This window comes from Bombus impatiens, unplaced genomic scaffold (genome assembly GCF_000188095.3).
Source record: "Bombus impatiens unplaced genomic scaffold, BIMP_2.2 scf_0151, whole genome shotgun sequence".
Taxonomy (NCBI): Eukaryota; Metazoa; Arthropoda; class Insecta; order Hymenoptera; family Apidae; genus Bombus; species Bombus impatiens.
The window spans coordinates 796,905-821,659 of NT_176570.1; the positions used below are offsets into that span (position 1 = coordinate 796,905).

The following is a 24,755-nucleotide window of genomic DNA, read 5'->3' on the forward strand; positions in this document are numbered from 1 at the left end:
CATCGATCGCGTACGATCGATCACCTCTCCAGCTGTGAAACGAAATTTAATATTGCAATTTTCAAAGATATTCAAAAGTTAACGCCGTTACAATCGCGATGTTACGACTTTGCTATTTTCGTTCCGAATTTTATAGTTAACTTTCGCAATTAGCTTAGATAATAATAATATTCTACGATACTCGTGAGTTTCATTATCTCATTTTGTATTTTATTTACTTATCTCATTAAGCGACTAATACACAGAGAAATAATGTTACACACTGTGAGACATAAAAGTAGCTAATTAATAGTCCAATTGATTTCGATCGTGAGAATCTTGGAAATTAAAAAAATATTTCCTAGGGTTGGAGATCTGAAGGAGAAAATTTGCTACGTGCTATAAATAAAAAAGGTAATTACCATAATTTATCATAGCCCGTTTGATTTCGATTGTGAGAATCATGGACATTAAAAAATATCTCCTACGATGGGAAGTCTAAAAGAAATTTCTTGAGAATGTAAAACAAAAAGAAGATTGATCCTATCGCCGAAGTGCGAATACAGGTGAACGCAACATCTTGATTCTTCTCGTGTGTGGCATGTAGGTCATTTAGGCATTGCCCAATTGGATTGGTGTAACAGTTGGTGGATTATTACGATATGGCAACTCTTCTTTTGGCAATGACAAATCGTTTGCATTTTGCGTCTTAACGATCATATTGATCATTTCTCTAGAACGTGGATTTTCAATCTGTGGGTTGTAACCTTTAAAGGTAATTTAAGTTGCAAATAGATATTTAGTGTAAGTTAAATCATTTTTGCAATGGTTAAGATAGAAGTACTCGAGTTTTAAAATACACGCAAGAAAAATAAAGATCTCTAAGATAAATATTAGTTCGACCTATGAACTTTCTAAATCATCCTGGTCAACCTTTTTTACCTAGTCGAGCTATCGCGACAGTTGACTAATTAACGATCGTTATTTATATCATTAATATTGAATTATGCCATATTGTTGGATAATTAAGGTGTTCCTGTAGCAAATGTCAAAGATTGCACAAGCAGTTTCTGAAATTTGCAGTGTTCGACTAAATAAGAATTCTTGACCAACTTCCCAACGATCTGCAACCTTTCTCACGTTCACATGCGGACATAGACATTTTGTAACAAGGCATAATTACGTACGATATTACAGCCGCGGTTAAGATCGGAGCGCTTGGAAATTTTAAAACATCGAGTTTCGCTGAAGCTATGAAGCTATGCATGCGCCGGTTTCGTAAAATACCGTGGCTTAACTCGACAGCGATGGTTATCCTTTTGTAGTGCATTATGCGTCTCTTTTAGTCCAACAATTTCTATCTTTACTTTAACGAACGAATAAAAATATTTCGAGGACACGTCTTCTATTTATCTTACGAAAAGATCGCGATAAGAACCCTGTGTGATAAAAAACGTGATAAAAAAAGAGAAATCTAAATAGCGATTTGTTTCACCTACTAAATAATTATACTATAATTATATTTACTTTGCACATTTTATATATCTTTTTTATTGCATTATATCGCGATGTATTCCGCAAAATTTCGCATCTTAAAATATTCCATCAACACATGAACATCCGCGGTCTAATAATAAGAACGTTTCGTAAAAGTCGTAATAAGAATTCCTCGCTACAAATGTTCTTTACGCAATTGTGAAACAAAGAGCGTTCAGGTAGATTCTTGGCCCTAATACCAGATAGCTACCAGGAAACCTAATCGAGAAGGTGATCAACTTTCAAATTAATTTCATTCTACTCTTTCTAATGCATCATTAATCGCGCAGCCAATTTTCTTCGTGCGTCGAAAGGAAGCGACTGAACGTCAACTCCTCTTTTTGAAATCTCGCCGCCGGATCGTACGTAAGCCGAAAGAAGATGGCCCGTTTCCGCTTGCAGACCAGGAAAGCGTGCACGGTCAGCGTCAGCGTACAGTCATGAATCGCATTAGCCTCCTTCCCCTCTCTCTCTTTCTCTCTCCTACGGTATTTCAGAGAGAGTTTCAGTTTCCATCGATCAACGCGAGCCGGCCGATAGACGAGAAGATATCGAAATTCACGATGCATCGTACGAAACGTCCACGTGTTCAAGATGTTCAAACGATCAGATAGAAATCGACAGGTCGATACGTTTCGTTAAAAAAAGGAAGAACTAGGAAACACGAGAAAGATAGAAACAGAACGATTGCCTGAGAAGTGATCGTTCACCTTTTCAAGTATGAAATCATTCTTCATCTGTATGATAATATTTATTTTTACAATAATATTTCATATTTCAAGGTACATTGATCTTGAGCTAACGCTTAGTCATTGATCATATTATAGAACAAAAAGAAAAAAAAAAAGAATTGAATCTTGAAGAAGTGTTCGAACCATAGAGTTTACCCGCTTATATCTACTTAGCTTGAACTTTGGTTGAACGTGGGAGTGGATTGTTTTACTTACCTTCTTTTGACTCCAGACGACGTTGATAGAAGGTTTGCCACGGCGGAAGTCTGGCTGGTCGATTACGTCGTCGTGGATCAAGGAAGCGTTGTGGATCATCTCGGAGATCATCGCCACTTGTCGCTGCGAATCCAAGAGACCACTGAAACCAATCGAGCACCCTTGATTTAATCCTTTGCTGCTTCGATGCTTTGATCTACGCGTCGAGTTCCTATTAGTCACGATTAATAGAAAGCGATATTTCTGATAGAATTTCAGGAAGAACTGGATCCTGAAAGAATTAAGTATATAGGTAGATCTCATTGATTGAATCGCCCGGAAGCCACATTCGACTCTATCAATGAAAAAGAAAAGAATGGAGACAAATATTCTTCAACATTCGTCTTAGAATTTACGATTATTTGTGTCACCGTCTTACGAGTACCGAATAAATTTATACAAGTAAGTAATTTTTCATTTGTTCAAAAAGCTGAACGCCGATCGTTTGTTTACGCAAATAGGAAAATTAAGAAATGTATAAATTTAAATTATAAATACGTGTAGGTATTGCTAACACGAAATTTGTAGATGTGACTATCGGATAAAATGTATTACAATGAATGAACTCGTCAGAACGTTGAACGATCTAGCAAAGACCAGAGTCGATCGTATAAGTCGTTGACAAGTAATTGTATAGATCTTTTCGTGAGACGTGGGTTTATCTTTGGCACATCTTGGAACGCGAAGTCACGCTCACCACTATTTACGATTCTTCAGGCATATGTGATAGCGTACGTTACACTAGTTCTCATTCACGGGACATCTCATTCATATTCATTGTAGTCAGTTCACCACACAACGACAAGTAATTACTTTCAAAGCGATTTATGAATTAGAAAGAGAGGAGACTAGCCAGTTGCATTCTTTCGATGCTTTCTAAACGTTTGGTGAAGTTACTTTTTCTTGCGACCATCGGCAAATGAAAAAGCACGCCCCTATTAACATATATTTACATGGCATAATAATAAACCATGTACATCGACTATTATATTTCCCGTTTTCTACGTTTCTTTTCCTTGTTTTTTTTCACCTTGCACTGTTCAATTTCACGAGCCTGACAGTAAAAATGAAATTTATAAGTCGCGTTCTTTCTCTCGAAAGTACAACTCAGGTGTCACGAGATTTCAATGCCACGAGTCTTCCCTATTAGCTTTTTAGAATACATACGTCTCCAAAAATATTAGAATATCAAAATAAAATATAAAATAATATTAATTAGAACGGTATCCTTTATGAAATAATTATTTAAAAACAACGATCCTCTGTTCGTGTGCAACAGAGTCAAGTTTAAATAAAAATTGTCGACTTATGTACATTGGCATTTCAGCCATTCGAATATCCTTGGCAGGCATGTACGTATCAATAATTTAAAATATACGCTGATAGGCATTCTTCTCGCAAAAGATTCTACAACGTCGTACTTCGTAAGCTATGTAACAGATTTTCTTTAGCCAGAGATTTCTGGCAGCCGTTTGTATAATGAGTTACTAATATCGAGCCATAATCTTTATTTAATCCTGCGAAGGTCGTGGTTATTCTTACAGATAGATACATAGGAAATCTTCTTATAAGTATTTTCTAACAAACATATATTCGAAATAACAAAACATCAATGGCTCGTAAAACTATAATTACCGATTGTGCAACAAAAGGAAAAATTGCTCTTTCATTGAGCCAACCTTTAGCCTGCCTTACACCTCTGAAGGCAAATCCTCTCGATGAGATGAATTGAACAGTACGGATTCTTTGGAATATAATTCGTTCGGGCGTAATTTGGTTGATTGAGAAAATTCACATGATTATCGACGGCGAACTTGTAAGAATCCGCACAGAGGCGTGCCTCTCACAACTCACTTTCTTTCCTTGTGGTAATTGATAGCCCGTGCCATGAGAATTGCTACCATCGGCCGCAACGCCTTTCCCTTACCGTCGAAGTAGTACGTCGCTATAGTTTGCAGCTCCTTTTGCGTCGTGTTCCTGATGAGTACCTGCAACAATAGCAAACGTAACCTTGACTTCGAACGGTGAAAAGGAATTCACCCGTGAATGTTAAAGAAGCCGCGACACGCTTCTGTTCGTTTCTTGTTAAAATTATCCATCTGTTTGCTCCACTAAATCGTCGCTTTACTCACTTTACTTCATTTAGTTTAGATGTTAATCCCGTCGTGATTAATCCGTTTCAAAATCGCTTTTACAACGATCGTTCGATTGTTATCATTTTTCTGCCATCGTTGAAATCTATTGGGACATAAAATTCTATCGTAAATGGAACTACAATTTAAAAAAATGATGGATGCTTAATTTAGATTTTGTCAGATTTGTAAGTAGCTGGCCTTATGATAAGCCCTGTAATATTATATTATGTTGAGTATGCACGAGTGCGAGTGGAATATTCATAAGACCTAAAACCTTGAACTATGTCACTGTTGGTTATTTAGCAACGTTTTTAAATAATTGGTGATATACAGATCGTGTTACCATAATCGTTAGAAATTAATTCAAATTTCAAAATAATTTACATTATTTTTTATTCCGCCATTTACGTCAATTACATAACGACGTGTGTAATAATTTATCGTATACGTATCGAGGTTGAATGAGAAGGCTAATGAGGAATCTATGTATGTAGATCGATCTCATTTTGCAGTCAGCAGGGAAAATATTATTTTTAAACTAATGAAATACATACATGAAATATATATAATGAAGCTAATATAAAAAGAAACGAAAAAATCCAAAAGAATAAAAAAGCTTGAAAAAGAAAAGAATATAAAGAAAAACAAAAAGCACGTAAAAAACAAAAGGATGCAGAGGAGCTGAAGATTCGTGAAAACTTAAAAATACAAGAGACTCTATCGCATACAATAACATTTCCAATCCTAATTTAAATATCGCGTCTCTAACAACAAACGCGTAGCACCGTTGCCTTTTACAACCAAAGCATTTTACCTTTATCCTAATTATCATCATTATCGCGTTACAATATCGCCAGTCAATGACCCAGTCTCTGCGTTAAATGATAGTGCAGTTACTCCCGCGAAGGAGAACGTGGTATTAGAACGTCTGTTCGAAATACCGTTCCAGCTGACAAGCTCGTACAAATCGGTCCTCGTTCCACGTTACACATTTATTTCGATTCAATACAGGCGTTACATATCTTATTCCAGAGCGATTTATCAGCGACTGGTTGGGCCACGCATAGACAATCGATGCCCATAACACGATGATGATGAAGCATACGTGACGAAACGAATCACAGGCGACGGACTTTGTTGCAAGCACCCGATAGAAGGAAGAGGTCGAGCAGGCTAAAAAGGCGAGGACCGATTCGCTTTGAATTCCAACCTCGATACACGGCTGAAAGTTCGTCCTGGAATTTGGCCAAAGTCGAAAGGAACGCTCGTTACCAGAACACGTTTCGCAAGCTTACGTCAGAGACACTTTCCGCGTGATCGTTTCGCACACGTGAGCGGAAGTTCACCATGTAAGGACCAATGCACTTCGAGCTTTACCCTCTGAACTTTCCACATTTTTTTTATGGCTAGCGAATTGCGAGATTTTTAGCATTCATGGGAGACTTGGAGATACCGAAAGCCAGCAAACGCACGTAATATGCAAAAATGTGGAAAATGTCGAAAGTAGGATTTCCAACAAATTTCAAACAAATCGGCAGAATATTCAAATGAATCGCGATAATTTGAGGAACATACACAGAACTCGCAAATATGCGATAAAAGTTCTCGCGTTCTCACACGAAGAAGTTATGCAAATTTATCTCAATATAGAATCGTATCAAACGTATAATAAACTTCTACGTCGAGTTTAGTTTCTAACGGACAATATGGAAATATCCCGAGTTGAGTAACTCACGAGGACATTATGCTGATTGATTTCGTGAAGATTTTGCAGAATGTTTCAACGTACGGATAAAACCGATCGTAAATTTCCTTGGACCGAAATATTCGGATCCGTCGCGTTTGAAATTTGTGTCTCTGTCTATTAACCTGAAGAAAGTAGAGCGAAACGAAAAGTCGCATTCTTCTGAAGCATTAGAGCCGACGAATCCATGTTCTACTCTTAAGAAGCGGAAGACAGAGGTACTCACGCGCCTCCTCCTGCCTCCTTTTACAATTTCTCTTAGAGAAAAAAAGCAACGTTCTGGAACTTGCCAACTTCATGCTTCTCACATGCTAATCTACGATAATTCTAATCCTTGTGTCCTTTTGCTTTATTTCAGAGACACGTTCGATACAAAAAAAAAATAGTTTACGTAAAAGCTAAGATAAATGTTCGTCCTTTGTAACTTTGTCACGAAAACGTAAACTTACAGAATAACAAATTCTCAATCAATCAATCAATCAATTTCTGACAGTTAATGTAACAATACAAAAGAATAAAAATGATATAACGAAAATTAATAATATACGGTCATTCACGAAAATCTTCGTACGTACTATAAGAAGTTCCGTACTAAATTCATTCAATGGAACAAGCGTACGCAGATTGCGAGCAAATTAACCACGAAAAATCGGGTACAAAGATGACACCACAGCGATGGCATGTAATTGCGTGGCGAGTCAGTATTATCACGTTCCATTGTCGCGGCGAGAAAAAGTGCTTTCTAAACGCGCTTGCACGTGCATACGCAAATACAATTGTTGTAGAACCTAAACAGTCAACTATAAGTAAAAGTTCTACTCTCGGCCATATATGCAGACCGTGAAGTCGCGGGCTGCTTTCGCTAGACGTTCGAAGACACAAGCCGACTATTCATGAAAACACCGTTCTTTGCTATAAATATTTATAATTGCGTGTTGCTAAACGATTCTGCATAGATAATTCACATAAGCGGTATTTCCAACAATTCAATTATTTCGATGATTTGTTACGGAGAATATTTTCAAGAAATATTCATCTTCAAATTGAAAAGGATCTTTTGTGCCGCCTATAGAAGCATACAAAACTGTACTAATCCGCCAAACCAGCTAATAGCTAGCTAATTATTTGCCAATTAACGGCACTAAGTAAGTCAACCGTGCCAAATTAAACTTGTAAATACTATTTAAATACACGTAATTGTAGTTATTAGTACCTTACCAGGGTACGCGAACGAAAAACAATAAATAAAAAGACAAATGAAACAAATCTTCAAACTATCGTATATACGTAAATATTAAATAAATTAAGACATCGAGATATTTATATTAACCATCCACAATCCAATTTTTTGCGAGAAGAAAAATTACGATTGACAGGTGAATGGAAAATTCAACGATTAATGTTTGTTGTGGATGGACTGTTTAATAAACGAAATAGCAATACGATAAAGTAGTGTAGTGTAGTGTATATGTTTAATTAAAATATAATCCTTCGTTAATCCTTATGTTTGTAAATAGAATACTTGTAGAAAAAAAGCAACGATTGACAAGAATCGATCATCGTTATTGTTGCGATCTCTCCAATTATAAATAATTGTAGAAGTCAACGAACTCCTATTCGAATTCCTAATCGAACGAACGATTCAATTTCTTGAATTGCTTGTTTGCATATTCTCGACGAAGGAATTTTACCATATCTCATAACAATAAGGAAAGTCCGATGACAACGATGACGTAAATCGATGGATCCATATACTCTCCCTTGTACGGGCGATTACGCGTGATACTTGGCGTTCTTTTCTTCCGGATTTGAACCACCTTCTTCCTGTTGAAATGTCGTGACGGAAGTACTTGGCGATTCGAGGCGAATCGATACGGTTTGTACCGAAAATGGTAGCAGGAAATCGATTTCAATGAGTTGTTGGACTTGGCTCGAAGAAACGCGATATGTGAGAGTGGATAAGACTACAGATTCTTGCGAAGTCGAGAGAAATTTATCGTGATTTCGTTGCGCCACTTAAACTATTCGGAGATTCGAGTTGATTTCGTTCAAGGTAACCGCGGCACTTCTTGAAATTTTTTACGCTCGATCCATCTTCAAATTTTACTGCCAACTACTGCCTGTCGAAAGTCTCCACTGTATCTTCGTTATACTTTTAAAACAATGAATTTTTGCGAAACACGATCTTATTCGATTTTGTTTACTAAGAATTTTAATAATAGATGTTTGAATCATGTAATGTAATGGATGTACGAATCAATGGCAAATTAATGGCTAGGAACGATATTTACTACGCTAATACATGTTATAGATCTTGTACACTTACCGTTACACATACTACTACATTGTTATACATTTGTACAACGAAAATTGTTTAGAACTGTATCGTATCTAACCATTATCATTTCGAGAATTTTGTAATATAAATAAAAAAAACTAGCTATTTAGCAACAGTGATTAATTACTGACGGCTACGCGATCACAATTAAAATTTCCATGATTCTTTCATAGCTGTTTCTCAAACATATAATTTTTCTTGCCAATTTCTGTTGTAATTCCTCGCAAAAAAACTATATAATAGTTCTGTCTAAGGAATTCGACTTCCACGTTTTCCCGACTAACTAAACTGGTCTGCCTGCAAAGAGAGGCGCGTTCTTCTATAGAAAGTGAACACGTGAAACGCGTAATATCTCGATAAAACATAAAAGGAAAGAAGAAACAGTCTTTAATTAGTATGATGATGTTATTGCGCATGAAGATCATGAAGGATTATTGCATTATGGGTGAATCATACAGATTAACTGACCTCTCGTATATTATCGTAGACATCTTTAAGGTCATCTTCGAGAAGTCGGTAAGGGTCGATTTGATAATCATGCAAGGATCCAGGCAGTTGTGTCTGCATAGAACTCATCATCCTTGCGACGTTCGTCCTGCAGTCCCGCGTGCTCGTTCTACTCTGCATGGAAAAAGAAGAATTCATTAATAATGGAAGGGAAGATCTCACACGCGATAGAAAGCTTGAACGTGATTTGAAAGACCTGACTTGGAATTTGGATACGTTTTTTGATGCCTTAGTGGCTATAAAGGATTCGGATGACATAGTATGAGTATTTATTAAAATCTATTAAATACAATTGTAAAATGAAATATTTTATTTTTCATGTGAAATATTTTACGAGTATATTAATGTTAGGAATTAGAAATATTAGGAAATTGCAAAAGAAATTTCTCTATTGCAATTGAAATCGATAATTTCAGTGAAATTCGTTTACCAAAATTCGAAATTCCACGTGAAGAATTATTTACGCTTCAACATTTTTACATTATTATTCTTTAACTAAGTAATATCATTAAAACTAAAATGCATCATAAATATTGTAATTTGGATACACGTTCCACGAGATAGAAGAATTGTAAAACATAAAAGAACATATTTTATCGGTATACTACGTTATTTCAATTCCCAATAAAAATAAAAGAAGAAGAAGAGATTAAAAAATAATCAGTAATTTTCCTTTCCTAATGCTTTCGCAATAATTTCCTATTTATATCGACGAATATTAATAAGACAAATTTTTATCGGATAATCATGATACATAGTACGCAAAAAGCAAACAAAGTTCATGCTACTTGAACGATCATATAATTATATTTCCAGTAGCTAACAGTAATCGGAACGTGTAATCGTGTTAATAAAGTGGTTTCATTCTTGTATCATGCATGAGGATAATATACTACATAAACAAACCACGTGAACTATAACGATTCAATATAGAATTACATATGCTCGTAACTATCAAACGTTGACATGTAGCTAGTGGAACGTTCGTTTTATGAATGTGTTGAACACATCGCGTGATAGTAATAACGATAGTAGTAATAGATAGCAGCGCGTCATTAGTCTGATCATATATTGTCAATTACTACTTGTTGTGGCTTGCCGCATGTATTATTGATTTTACTACTTGCAGGACGGTATAACAGGATATTCGCCTACTTCCTTCAATGAGCTACACGAAATCTATAATTTTCTGAATACTTTATACACGACGATGAAACATTATTTTACCGCAATTGATAATCCAATCTCTTCTCTCTATTAACAAATCGGGTGTTTGATGAACAAATTAAGTCGTGCGTGTCAAAGTTTAATTGTCTTACTGTTCTAGGTTTGCAAAATTGATATGAGAAATTTTTCCAAGGAAATTTTAGCTCCAAAATAAGTCACGCTCGAGATATTAAATCAAAGCAAGTGAAAAGAGAGGAGGAAGTTATTGGTGTTCATAGAGGATATCCCGGTGAGTGGAAATGTTTCAATTTTTAAGAAACAACATACGTTCCGTACGTAAAAGCGTAGAGTATAAAATTTGTAGATTATAAAGTTAAAGATACAGAATTTTTTCTGCAATTAACACGTGTATATCTATTCTAGGGTCATTATTTTCTTCAAACTAGGTTGCTTTTAATTCGACCAATTATTTTACTCATTTATCTTCACAAGCCCAACCAGGAGATCTCTCGTATGCAAAATATCTATGTAACATGCAACAGACATATCGTACAATCATTTTCATTATTGTGGTAATTCTTTGTTATCACGAAAGAATTTAATCGTTCTTACTACTGAAGCAAGAATGAATCAGCAAGAGACCTGCATTCCTATATTCCTTCCGGTCTTTCTACTCTGGTAACCCTTGAAATTCACCTAGTTCTCGACGATTTCTCGCCGACGAGACAACGCGGAATACGTAATACGGCGTTTCAGAAAGTTGCAACTCTTATTTGCAAGATCCGTCATTCCTGTGACTGTTTACGTTTCGTGGGCACGTAATGGTCGTAATGGGCTACCGCGGCGACGACGCGACGTCTCTCCTTCCCAGTTCTCGCCACTTTAACGACGATGTGCCAGGACGACATTCTTTCGCTCGACGTACATCGATGCCTACTTTCGTCATCGAAACTCGATTCTGATTTCCAACGATTTCTTAGCATTCACCGAGCATTGATCTACCGTGAACGGCGACCACAAAGGAGACAGGCTTAGTCACAGGCACAGGTACTGTTAGTCGAGGAGATACGGCGATCTTCACGAAGTTGGCAAGAAGCTGAGACCTCAGGTAAATTATGACCCAAGCATCAGCAATGAGTAGAAGTTGTATAAACGTCGAAAAATTAAATAAAGATTGATGAAATTAAATGGTATAACTTATGTGCTATGCAAGCGAAATAAAAAAGAGTGTATTAAAATAACAGGTACTTCAAAAAGTCTCGCAACTAAGCTTCTACAAACAAGAAAGCTCTGCAGCCAGTTTGTTCGTTTTAGCGTGTCTTATTGTTCTTCAAATTCTTCGAACTTCGTAGAACTGTAGGATCTAGGCGAGAGAAGAAATAACGACGAAAAGAGAGTCAATAGTAGAGTTCGACAATGTAAATTCACCTATAACAAGTCCCAAATGAAATATTGCATCAACGCAATATTGACTTTTACAAAATTATTGACTTGGGTTAAAGTTCACATGCGTTGAAACTCGGAACGACAATTTTAGTTATGTACCCATATAGAGGAACGTATAAGACATTCAGAAGTCAGATTGACTATCTTTATAAATAAATTAAACGGTACAGTAATAAATTAACCACCTTGCGTGTGTGTAAACCATTCCCACTAAAAAAACTTATAGAAATAACTCATTTGTTCCTTAAAGATTAAATATTAATTCTGTGACCTACTGAATGGGATTGAGAAATCCACAAAGTCGAAGATGATCAAAATATCAATAAAGTTTGTCAGATAGAATTTAGACAACAGCTTAAATAATATAAATCCTATTATTTTCTTTTTTAAACCCAGTACTGTTATTAGCTCTGATTAGCTTGTTCGGTATCGTCATCTTCCTACAGATTTATGACTTAATGCTTTAATTTATGTCCATTACTTCGTCACATCTCTTTCATTAACAGCACACACGTACGGTGTTTCTCGATGGTTTGCAGCCTGTGAGATCAGAGGATTGGGCATGTCAGGATGCAAGTAAATGGCAGTAACGTTGTTTCACAAGTTCGCATCTTTACCGGTGGATTAATCGAGGTCACGACAAGCAAATAACACTCGTGTCCGTTAGGGACGCGTTAGACACGATGCCTGTGCAATTGCATTGTGGTTAAAGGTTCACCATTCCACTTTTAAATTAAGCTAAACATTTGCGGCGATATATGTACATATATACTAATTTTTTTTAACTTATCTCTTCTCCCTTTTGCTACGATGTTTTTCTTAATCTATTAATCGAATTATCTGTTAATGAAGGAATTTTTGTAATCATGAAATTAAAAGTTAACGAAGACGAAGTTACTTGGTAAATGTTCTTTATAATTCATGCGTTTTATGCATACTTGATCGATAACGATGTACATAGATAAGAACGTTTATAACTCTTTCTCTTCTCCAGACGATTTTCGTGCAAACGAGACAATCGATTAATCAAAGTGTTTCTAATACGTCAATACAAAGGAATAAAAAGAAGCGAGGCTGTTTCTCGCTTCATTCTTCACAAGTATAATGAAGCAAGTTATGTTCATATTACTAATTTCATCTTTTCTTAAATTCTCACAGAAACGTTCAGCCAGTCGATAAGAAACGTAGTTATTTAAACGAAATTTTTCTTGCAATTAGTACCAGCAATTATTTAACACGAAATTCCACTATGTAGAGTAAATAACGTAAATAATAAAAAAGATCAATGAATTGTATGCACTCCGGTTAGATGAACTGCGTGTATTCATTCGTTGACAGTTTAGGATAACTAGAGTTCAACAGTAAGTTCTTGTTCACAAGCCAACAAGACGGATGTCCATCCAGACGCAGAAAAACATCTTCTACGTGTTTGAAATACATCTGCCAATGTCCCACAAACATCTTAGAGACGTCCTCCAAACTTGCCGTGTCATAAACCAGGACATCTTATTGTCAGAAGACGTTCAGTTTTACTACTGTACAGCAATGTTTCGAGATATTTGAAGATATTTAGCTATCTGGTACTAGTAGAAAAAGTAACGATTAATCTTCTAACCCGGTCATTCTCGAAGCATAATTATCTCCTTTCTATAATTATAGCACTAATAGTAAAGACAAATCGATTTCCTCTGCGCTTTAGATTTTAGTTCTTGCGAATCTATGAATATGATATTATTTATATTCAATAGAAATGAAACCATCGTTATATTCGAGAGATTAACAATTCCAGTAATGAATCAGCTCATCATCCCTGCTTAGTGATAATTGTATCGCAAATATAATTACTTAAAAAGCAAATCTTTGTTTTCTCATCCTCTTTGCCGGACGTTCAAATTAAATTTCAGAATGTTTACATTTAAAATAGACATGGGATTTACGTTTCTAAAGTTATCGTCATATCCTATGAACATGGAAAATCCAAGGAATATTGATTTTATATAATATTGCGAAATCCTTGTTGCAGCGTGTAACATTGAACAGCTGAAAGCAATGAAACATTCTGAGAGAGCGTCGTTAGATCATTCGTTACTGATACATTACGTACACTTTAGAATACGATCACTCATAAAAATGAAGTTAAAACAGTGCGTGGTAGTTACAGCGCTATAGTTCGTGTCTCTTTGAAACTTGCTTTGTTCGACGATGACAAACGAGGTTAGTTTCACGGTTGCAAACGTGCTACAGGTGAATCTAATATGAAGCAGCCAATATGTTTATTGGAGGATATGCAACATTGAGCAATGACCGTGTTCGATGTGTGTCCATGCGTGTCATGTGATTTCCACGGCACGATATCCGCTTATTACATTCTTCGATAACTAGTTTCGTGGTAGAAGGCAAGTTCACTACCCCACTTTTACCTCTTCTATGCGCTGCTTGGTTACTCAAGGCCAATCTACAAGAAACTAACGCATCAAACAAAACCATGGAAACGCAAAGTTGCAGCGTGCACCAGATTCCAGTTTTTCTGTTACATGCTATTTTTGCGTCATCAATGGTACGTGCTCCTTGCTTATTTTATTTCCTATTAACGGGATTTCAGCCGCTTACGGAGTGCAAAGGCTAATGAATTAACGTTTAGAGTGGAGCATGCATAATGTGATGTTCATTCACGTGCTTCGATTATTTTAACCCTGCTGCTATTCCAACGTTTCTTCTTCTTTCTACAGTCGTTTCTATTTCACTCTCTTTAGACCGATTACTTCGTTGTCAACGAGAAAACAACATATACGATATGGCCAGAAGGAAGTTTGAGAAATAAAATGGGAAAAAATAATTTTACAAAGCTGAATTATAGTTGATGAGACAAATGTATAATAGTACGTCCTATAACGGACGAGTGTTTATCACAGACTAAGTTTTACTTTATATTCGCATACACAAGTATCAACTTAACGTTCCACTTAATGCAATGAATTATGCAAATAATCGTGAACGACATCATACGCAATGATTTCAGTAAAGAAATTATGAGAATTTGGACTATCGACAGCAAAAGAACGATTACGGTTCCTTTGTTTTATCTCGTTGCTAAAATTGAACAAATTCTAATTTACTTTCTCCATTGGATAATAAGTAGGGGTCTATCGCTATAATCTTATCACTATAAACGTGTATAACGCACGTTTCACCTTCTGACTTCAGTTTATTACACATACATATCTATTAATTATAACACCTGGCGGACAGATGTGCCGTACTTTCACCAATTTGTATCCAATTCCCTTAAATAATCCTGAAAATTATTCATGACGACGAGAAAAACACGATGCAGGATCCGATACGAAATTACAGCTGGTAGAAATTTTGGTATCTGAGACCGATGATCCGTCTGAAAGTTGAACAAGTGGGATGTGAACTCAAAAAATGTGAAAGTACGTGATGAGCCTTCCTCGATTTAGTACAAAATCTTGTCCATGTATGTAGAAATGTTATATTATAGGTTAACAGAAAATAGTATGATAAATACCATATCGTTGCACTCTCACAAAATATAATACCGCGTTTCGCGTATTTGTTTCTCACTAATTCTACGTCACAACAACACAACGAACTTCACTCGACCACGATAAATTCAACTCTGACAGCATTTCCCATGCTCATCTTTCCCTTAACAAACCTTGGTAACGTTCACGACACTCCTTGACAACATTAACATATCTTGACAACGTTTATAAACAATTACCCCTCACGCCACGTCCTTTATTACCCCTGACGTTACACTATCCCACATGTGTTTACTCGTCCATAAAGTTTATTGAGATTTCTTAGTCGAAAAATCAATGATTTTCATAAATCACTTCGTTCGTACCGTTAACTGCATTTACTAACAGTACATTTATGAATATTAAATGACAAATACAAGATCAGAAGATATTTTGAAATGGTTGAGAAAGATTAACATTAGGAGGCAGAAGTTTCATAAACAACTTTGTGCGTTCCTTCTTTCTTATATTAAATTATACATAATTGCCAAGATTCCAAATCATTGCCATATTATTCATATATAGGTCAAAATTCTATTTTAAAAAGTTTCTTTTTTTTACGATAAATCTAGTGTAGTTCACAAAGATGTAAGAGGTATTATAAGAAACAATAATACTGTTTTACATAAAGGCAAAAAGATATTACGCGGATCACATAAAGATACATTATAAGAAATATCTACAACGAAGAAGCGTAACAAAGATGCGAGGACACTGAAATACTATAAAGACACGAACACGCTACAATATACTATAAACTATATATCAATTGTCAAATTATTAAATTTGTCAAAGATATTTTCGAAAGGAGAACCGTGCTTCCTGGGCATTCATCATTAAGTAAATCATTAAGTCGATGTTAATGAACCCCATTTTTCATTAGTCAGAACTTTCTTAATTCTTAATTCTTTCGATAAAATTCTCGTCGTTGCCGAACGACAGACTTTCATTTAATTCCATTTGCTATCAAATGTATGGCATATATTAGATATATAAATAGATGAACCTAACAACTTAACACGATACTCCATCACATATCTTCTCTGACATTCTTGAATAAAATTCTACGTGCTATCCAATACGTACCAGAATTTCTAAGTAGCCTGATCTTTGATATACGTGATCTTCCCGCGCGAAATCTCTTTCTTAAAAATCTTACCGGTCAAATTTATTCGCTAAAACTATCGTTCGTTGAATTGCTAATCTCTTAACCAGTGAAAGTGTCCGTCAAATATTTTTCGAATTTCGCACAGTGTCTTCCAAACAAGCGAAAACAGAAAGACGCTTCGCAGCCAATATTGATTTGTGCCAAAAATGAACATGTTTTTGAAACAAATACCAAACGTTCTTTGACCCTGTTCCTTATATTGTTACGAGGATCGACGATAATCACGTAACATCGCTAAACGTGTAATGTGTGAAGTAAATTTAGTTAGCAGCCGATTTTATTTACAAACCAATTCCGAGTTTTGCCCCGTTTCACGCCCGTATGTATTATAATTTTTATCGTCATCATTGCCGTTCTACGAACGACAGTTTACTTCATTTTCTGCTCGTTAATCACCGTTCTACGATTAACATACGATTCTTTTTTTTTTTTTTTCTCCACCCATTACCCGTTTCCTTGCCCCACAAACACGCGTATGTTGCAATCGAAGATGACGGCTAAGAGTATAATTAAATAATAACTCGTGCAAAAAGGTAGAAAGGTGGTTAACCCTGAAATACCATGGTATATAGAGTACCGTGAATTTCGCATTTCTTTTTGCAGTCCGCAAGAGATTGCACGTTATCGTTACATTGTTCCAAGACCTCTTGCATGCTAATTTACCAACTAATAAACGAGTCACGAGTTCTGCGTTATAGACTTCTTTTTCACAATTTTATGACTCTATGTTAAACAGGAAAATTAGTAGAGAGTAGATTTTTATGTATTTATAGAAGAGGAAAAATTGCGAAAATACAGAAAATGCAGAGATGCAAAAAAATGTTGAATGTTATGGTACTTATCGTAATATTCAATGAATGAAATGAGTTGCCACTTAGGTTTAATTTCTTTAATTAGATTTATAAAAATCCGCAGTCTAGTAATTAGATAAGATCGTAATTTGTACAAAGGCTTCGATGTGGAAAGATCAACACTTTGCAATAGACTGACTTATACGCACGCTAATAAAATTGTATTCTTTAAATAGAAAAGAATTTTTCTTTAAATTGAAATTATATTTAGCATTAATAATTCGGCGACTAGCGTGACGACTCTGCATATTCTCGAATATATAGGAAAATATTAGAAGACAAAATTCTAACAAGTGAATAAATCTATATTCTGAAATACAACTTACCGCTGCACAAAAGGGCAAATATTTAGTACTTTTAAGATGTTTATTCAGGTTTGAGATACTTTTAAAAATTGGGTCCATTTCCCGGAATTATTCAACAAATGCAGTATCGGAGAATCCGAAACCAATCCGTTTGACCGGTTAATTTATTCGATGTAAAAGTCAAGGATCAGTCATGTGTTCAGGATTTCGAGAACTAAAGTAACCGCCTTGGATGCACGTGATTTGAATGGAACTCCTAAGATTTCTGTCTGATACCTTAGTTCGGTAGCCTATAGATTTTCTTAATTTACAAGAAGTTTGACCAATAAATCGACCGACTATGTTAATCTTGGGCATTATATCGTTATAATTACAAGTCGCAATATCGTCGAAGAAACTTCCTCTTTCGCTTCAAATAAACGTTTCTTCTTGGAATTATTTGCTGTTCCATTACTTTGTCTGTGGCGTTTCAATCGTCAACCGTAAATGTACCCAAAGTATTTGAGCATTATTGTCAGTAAAAAAGGTAGACCCTTTTCGTTTTTCGCTTTTCAAGAATTTTCAAGAAGATTCTAATAAGTTGAACGTCGTGGCAGAGTATACTCCACGCAATTGTCAAGATTCAACTTATGCTAACTGCGCTTATACTTTTTACATTGTTTAAAGTTATAATTAAAATATCCTCTGAGTTAATCCAACGATTTAATCTTTTATTCTCAGCAACCCGAGGAAGGTTAAACAAAAAGAAAAAAGAAGAGAGAGAAAGAAAGAGAAAGAAAAATAACCTCGAGACCGAAGCCAATAATGCTGTTGCAATTTAAGAATAATATCGAATTTTAATCGTGTTAACTTTATACTGGACGGGGCTATTTAACTGTTCGTTAATATTCATTGCTGTTTCGGGGAATGAACGAGACGTTAATTACAATTAGTGACGCTGCAAGAAAGGTAGATGAAAATCACGGTGAAGACGCGTGAAACTTCGTAGCTGAGATATACGTGATATCAATTAGACAGAAGCATCCGTTCTGAAGTTTCATGAAGATTATTTTACTATTCGCTTTATTCCTAGCTGATTCAATTACGAAATTTTAGTCACACAGCAAACAAAGTGTGCGGCTACTGGCTCAGGCGAATTTCTAATGCGATGAGTAGTATAATTAATTAGTGGTATCATGAGACTGGAATAATTTTCTTTGTTTATTCGGTACTAACTTCTGTATTGAAAGTAACAGGAATCTTCTAGTGATTCATAACTAGCCTTTGTTTGCGATCAAATTTTGTAAAAAGGCTTACAGTGACGTTTTAATAATTATTGAAGTATTTATCGTAGTTTTTAATAAGTTTTCGTATTATTATGGTATTTACTGAAGGTAAGGTAAGATTAATAAAAATAATAAAATAGAGGTTGTTAATTGATTCTGTCATATTATTACACTTGTTTTTTTCGATCTGTATCTTTCATTGCAGTATTAATTTTCTTTTTTATTCGTAAAGCATAAAATACATGTAGTATCTACAAGTATAACTTGTGGTGATATCAACACTTAAAAAAATAACCTACAAGTAGTAACAAATCAGTTTTTAAGCCGTACGCGCTCTAGAAGGACAATAAGGCGCTTTTTCTAAAAACGAGTAAGAAATTCTTACGACGATGATCTGAAGAAATGCGTATAAGGAATGGCGTAAGACTGCATGCTTCGTGCAAGTGCTTCTGTCGCAAGACACCTCTCAACCCACGTCGTTATTCAAAGGAAACTACAAAAACTTAAAAAAAAAAGTATGTCGCTCTACATTCTTGAAAAAAAAACAAATAAAATATAAAAATATAAAATTGTAAAATATTTAGCTTAAAGCGAATACGAAGCCATTCCGTTTCGTTAAATGAAAATTCAAAAATTAGAAAGTTCAGAATTAAAAGAATTCTCAGTTTCCGATCGCTCATTCTGAAATTTTTTTTGTGTTATCACGAGTTAATTAATACGAATTTTATTGGAAACTTGCGTAGCGAGAAATAAAAGTATCTAAGCTTCGAACGCAATATCCTGCAGTCGCTAACATGGTTTGGCACAAGTTGTAAAAATTGCAGAATTATTAGAAAAATCACAGAAGGTGTGTTATAAAAGTAAATTTAAGCGAAAAAGCAATCATCCGTATCCGAGATCAAACATTCTCGTTTTCCTTAACAGTTTATCAACGTCGACGTTTAAACGTAAAGGATAATTATGTGTCTTAAGGTATTAAGCAAACATATATAATTGTTCGCATGAATTCATTTAACTAACAAAAAAAAGGCATGAATTAGAAAGTATTTCTACAGTTCATGTGCGAATAAAGTAAAAAAATAACCTCCTTTATTAAAAAAAAAAACTTATAAATTGTTATATTGCTCCATATAGTAACAGTGTTATTAATACACTGTAGCAATCTGATATAATAATAAAATTAGATATAATATGTACATTTAATTAATAATTAATTAGTAAAATTAATAGGATAGATAATTTTTCAATAGATGTAAACATTTATCGGTGAATATTTTATTTTTCCATCTTCTTTTATAAATTCGTGAGGAAATATGGAACATAGAATGTGACACGAGTGGACTGTAAGACTTAAATAAATAAATTGAATAAAGTTCTATGTAAAAATGGAATATGAAATAAATGAAACTTAAAAGTATGGAAAGATCGAAATACCACATAAAAATTTGACGAAATACTAAAAAATAGAATGTTACCGTTATCGGATTAAAATGAAAGATACACGAAAAAGGTACACGATACAAGCGAAAAGGCAAGCTCTTATCCGCGTAGTTTACAAGAAAGAATCGTTCAAATGCCGAAGAAAATTCGATAATAAACCTCTAAAATTTCCGTGAAAACCACTCTGTTGGAAAAGTTTACTTTCTAATAATTCTAATGTCGATTACAAAAATACTCAACTACCCTATGACTAACTTAAACGCACCACTTCTTTTCTTTTTACCATCGTGAAAGCTTTCGACACAATTAAACGCATACATATACAAAATCCGGAAATAGATCTCCTATCTGAATTTCTCAATCTTCAAAAATTCCTTTGTCCGCCAATCAATAATTAAATATAGCTAAGTATTATATGGTTACACCATATGATACTTCTTCGAACTGACAAACGTCCGCAACCACGTTACATCATGGAGAGATCTTACACGTTTATATGTTACCATGTATGATCGAAGAGAAAAACTCGAGGGACTGGGTGACACTATCTGCGATCGTCCTAAATCGAATAAATCCAGTTCGGTGTTTCTGTAAAAGGAGAAAGTGCGGTTACATGGCCGGACTACTCGACTCCACGGTATAGACTCGGGGGAACTGGTATCGTTGATCGCCAGTAGCACAAAGTTTGTCAAGAACAGATATCATAAACTGTTAATCATAAACGAGTTCATTAGTGGTCGTGCTCATAGCAATTGTACATGCGCATGTTCAACGAGATAATGATAATGCCTGCATGTCTAGATATTGACTGGATGTTGACTAAGTAATTAATAACGAAGTAATTACCATGCGTAACAGTTACACTAATTGTAAACAACTGGTAGTAAACTGACTACCGATAACAAACAGTGTTGTTACCGGTAATAAATTAGAGATAATCTCCACGCGAAGGATCTTCTTGCCTTTTACAACTGTTACTTTTTTTTAATAACAATAAGTCGTCTGTTTTACTCTTATGTAATTTTTATCACAACTCCGCTCTCTTTTATCTCTGACTGAATATTTTAATCTAGCAACGAGATATTTCGCATCCTCTGATCAAACTGCAGGAAGATAAATTTCAAAGTACCTAAGTTCTACAAATTTTAAATTATGTGTGCGCTTAATCTAGGTCAAGTAACAGAAAGAAACACAGACTCGTTGCGAATCGCTGAATTTATACTAACTAAAAAAAATTTTCGGATAAAAACAGAAAGTTTCTCTCGCGATATTCAAAAACTGTGAAAAGCGAACATTAACTGTGAACATTAAATTAATAAAGGAATCAAAAGCAAAAACTGTCTAAATTACCGCATACGCGGTTCTATATAGTCTTACAGATACTCTCGCGCGAAAGATTGATTATTCGCCTCGATGAGACACGCACCATACAAGGTTGCTCGTTTCGTTCGATAACAATGTCAAAAAGAAAGGCTGCAGCATCCTACCGGGCCGCTAATGAAAAGAATTTGCAAAAATTTTGATTTAACAGCGACACGCGATGGCGATAATTGCCACGTATGAATCAGCAGTTCGAACCTTGTAAAATCTATGGAAAGCCTTGAGAAACGAACGCTTTCTCACGACCGCTTCCATATTTAGAAATTTACGCGATAGTAATCCCTTCTACTTTTGATGCCCTTGTGCGAAATTTGGAGGTGTAAAACCGAATAGAACGCGCATCATATGCAAAAATATATAAAATATCCATAACTACAAACGTAGTCGTGTAGAAACGTTGAAACTATTAGAAGCTTCTCGTAAAATTAATTACTTCATAAACGCACCAAATACGTAGAAAATGTCACAAGTAGATTGTATATATTATTACGTATTTATGAAAAATTTACGAACGCAAAAATACATATACAGAATGCACGTACGTAAAGAGCGAAGAATATAAAGAACATCCAACTATAGTGCACGTTATAATATTTTCTAACCAAAACAATCCCCTATCTAGGTTCCATATTTTAATTATATTCATATATTAATGAAAATACAAGTCGTTATAAATATTCGGGGTACAGTAATCGCGCTGGAACATCGATTCGTTTCATTAATTGCTGTTCCATACGAATTAAAAAATTTCGCTAGTCACGCGAAATGTTTAAAATTGGGCAAAAGCATTGTGTCGCAAGAATTATGGCAAAGTAAAGAAAGAGAAGTTGCACGCGTGTGCATCACAAATAAATACGTGACGGCTGTTTGCGAAAGCAGTTGCAGTGATCGCGGTGATAATTCATTTCTAACGTTACGCGTGCTTCGGTTGACCGACGAATATTTATTAACTTGGACGCCAATTGATTTCGTTTGTCGATGTGGAGCACTCCTTTCCCTTTTTAAATCAAGTTTCTATAAATGTAAAGGAAAGTACATATTTGGTAGATATAAAAAACGGAAGTGATATATTTTCGTCTGAAAAGTGAAGGCATATCATGGGTGATAATCATCGATTCTTCTTTCTTTCTCGAATACTTACACTTGTATTATTCAGTTCATGAAATTAATATACGCTGCGTCTGGTAATTATAAAATAAGCAGAAACTTTCAATTTTTACGCGTACCTTGTGTTATATACCCCTATACGTTAACGTGATACGGAATGAAATAAAGTGTATTTATTTTATTAAGAAAGAATTCATTCTTTTTCTTTTCATTCTACGAAAAGAAACACAAAATCGATTATATTAAACAAAAAAAAAAAAAAAAAAAAAAAAAAAAAAAAAAAAAAAAAAAAAAAAAAAAAAAAAAAAAAAAAAAAAAAAAAAAAAAAAAAAAAAAAAAAAAAAAAAAAAAAAAAAAAAAAAAAAAAAAAAAAAAAAAAAAAAAAAAAAAAAAAAAAAAAAAAAAAAAAAAAAAAAAAAAAAAAAAAAAAAAAAAAAAAAAAAAAAAAAAAAAAAAAAAAAAAAAAAAAAAAAAAAAAAAAAAAAAAAAAAAAAAAAAAAAAAAAAAAAAAAAAAAAAAAAAAAAAAAAAAAAAAAAAAAAAAAAAAAAAAAAAAAAAAAAAAAAAAAAAAAAAAAAAAAAAAAAAAAAAAAAAAAAAAAAAAAAAAAAAAAAAAAAAAAAAAAAAAAAAAAAAAAAAAAAAAAAAAAAAAAAAAAAAAAAAAAAAAAAAAAAAAAAAAAAAAAAAAAAAAAAAAAAAAAAAAAAAAAAAAAAAAAAAGAAGAAAAGAGAAAGAAAGGAAACTTGTAGAAACTTAATTTATTCTCGTTACATAACTATGGCACTCTGTGGCATAACAGAATGCTTTATCGTGCCAAAATCCAACTCAAAATACAGTAAAATAAAATTGTATCGATAATTTCTACAAGTTAAACGGCTTGATTTTGCTCTCTTAAAGAAGTTTTACAGTCATGAGACTTTGAGTATGTCGTTGATACTTTTTCACACACCTTTCATTACATTAGAAAGTATCTTTCTATCTAAATCTTTTCGACAATCTTAACTGTTTAATTTAGCCGTGCCCGGTTGACCGAACGACGTACAGACTAAACGCTGAAAAGGTTAATTTAGGCCCGGCTGACCTAAATTGTTCCGCGGTCCACCTGGAACAACTGAACTTTCTTCGAGCTCCTTACTAAATAAAATAATATTTCAAAGATTAGAACAATCAGAAGTCATGGCAAATAGCATAAACGCGTCAAACATCGTAGTGCAAATAGAGAAACTGATTCCGATAGATAAATGAATGTTCTTCGAGGTATAAATGGTACACTGTTCATAGTATGTATACTGTTAGCAGCTAACTATGCAAAACACGTTCAGCATCTTGAGAAGATGACGTGGCCGAAGTTCAATTTTGATGACAAAGAAACGACATTTGTCAAGTCAGTTAGCCGACAATCTTCGGTTTCATCGTTTCCAAGCGAAGGACGCTTTCACCCTGTCATTAGAATCGACAAACGCACGACGACCGCTGCTCGAGAAAAAAATCTGCATACTTCGATGAGTGAAAGAATCGATGAGTTATGTAATTAGAAGAGTCGCGTCACCAAAAAGGTTACGGTAGGAGAAAAACATTTTTATTGAATTATTATTTAATATTTTAGTTCAAAATTGAGAATATCAAACGAAGTGGCACGTATAAAAATTATGGGAGAATATTCGAAAGATTTCGAGATCTTGTTAGAAGAGTAAGAAACTGGTAATAGATGTAGAAGCTGTGAAGTATAGATTCCACGTGACAAAGATGTAGATATTAATTTCTATTATTTACTAAGTAATCTACGTACCGGACTAATTGAATGAATTAATTGTATTAAACTTCATTAACCACTAACATTATCTCTGATTCTATTGT

The 24,755-nt window shown here is 34.3% G+C and overlaps 1 protein-coding gene across 1 annotated transcript in view; it reads right to left on the reverse strand.

Moving 5' to 3' along the window:
• LOC100745933 (decaprenyl-diphosphate synthase subunit 1) overlaps positions 1–24,755 on the reverse strand; it is a 52,781-nt gene that overhangs the window by 6,936 nt on the left and 21,090 nt on the right. Inside the window, exons 2-4 of the mRNA XM_003487401.4 lie at positions 9,187–9,339; positions 4,356–4,489; positions 2,463–2,604 (exon numbers count right to left, since the gene is read on the reverse strand). Coding sequence (XP_003487449.1) covers positions 2,463–2,604; positions 4,356–4,489; positions 9,187–9,339 — 429 coding nt within the window. The remainder of the gene's footprint in view (positions 1–2,462; positions 2,605–4,355; positions 4,490–9,186; positions 9,340–24,755) is intronic.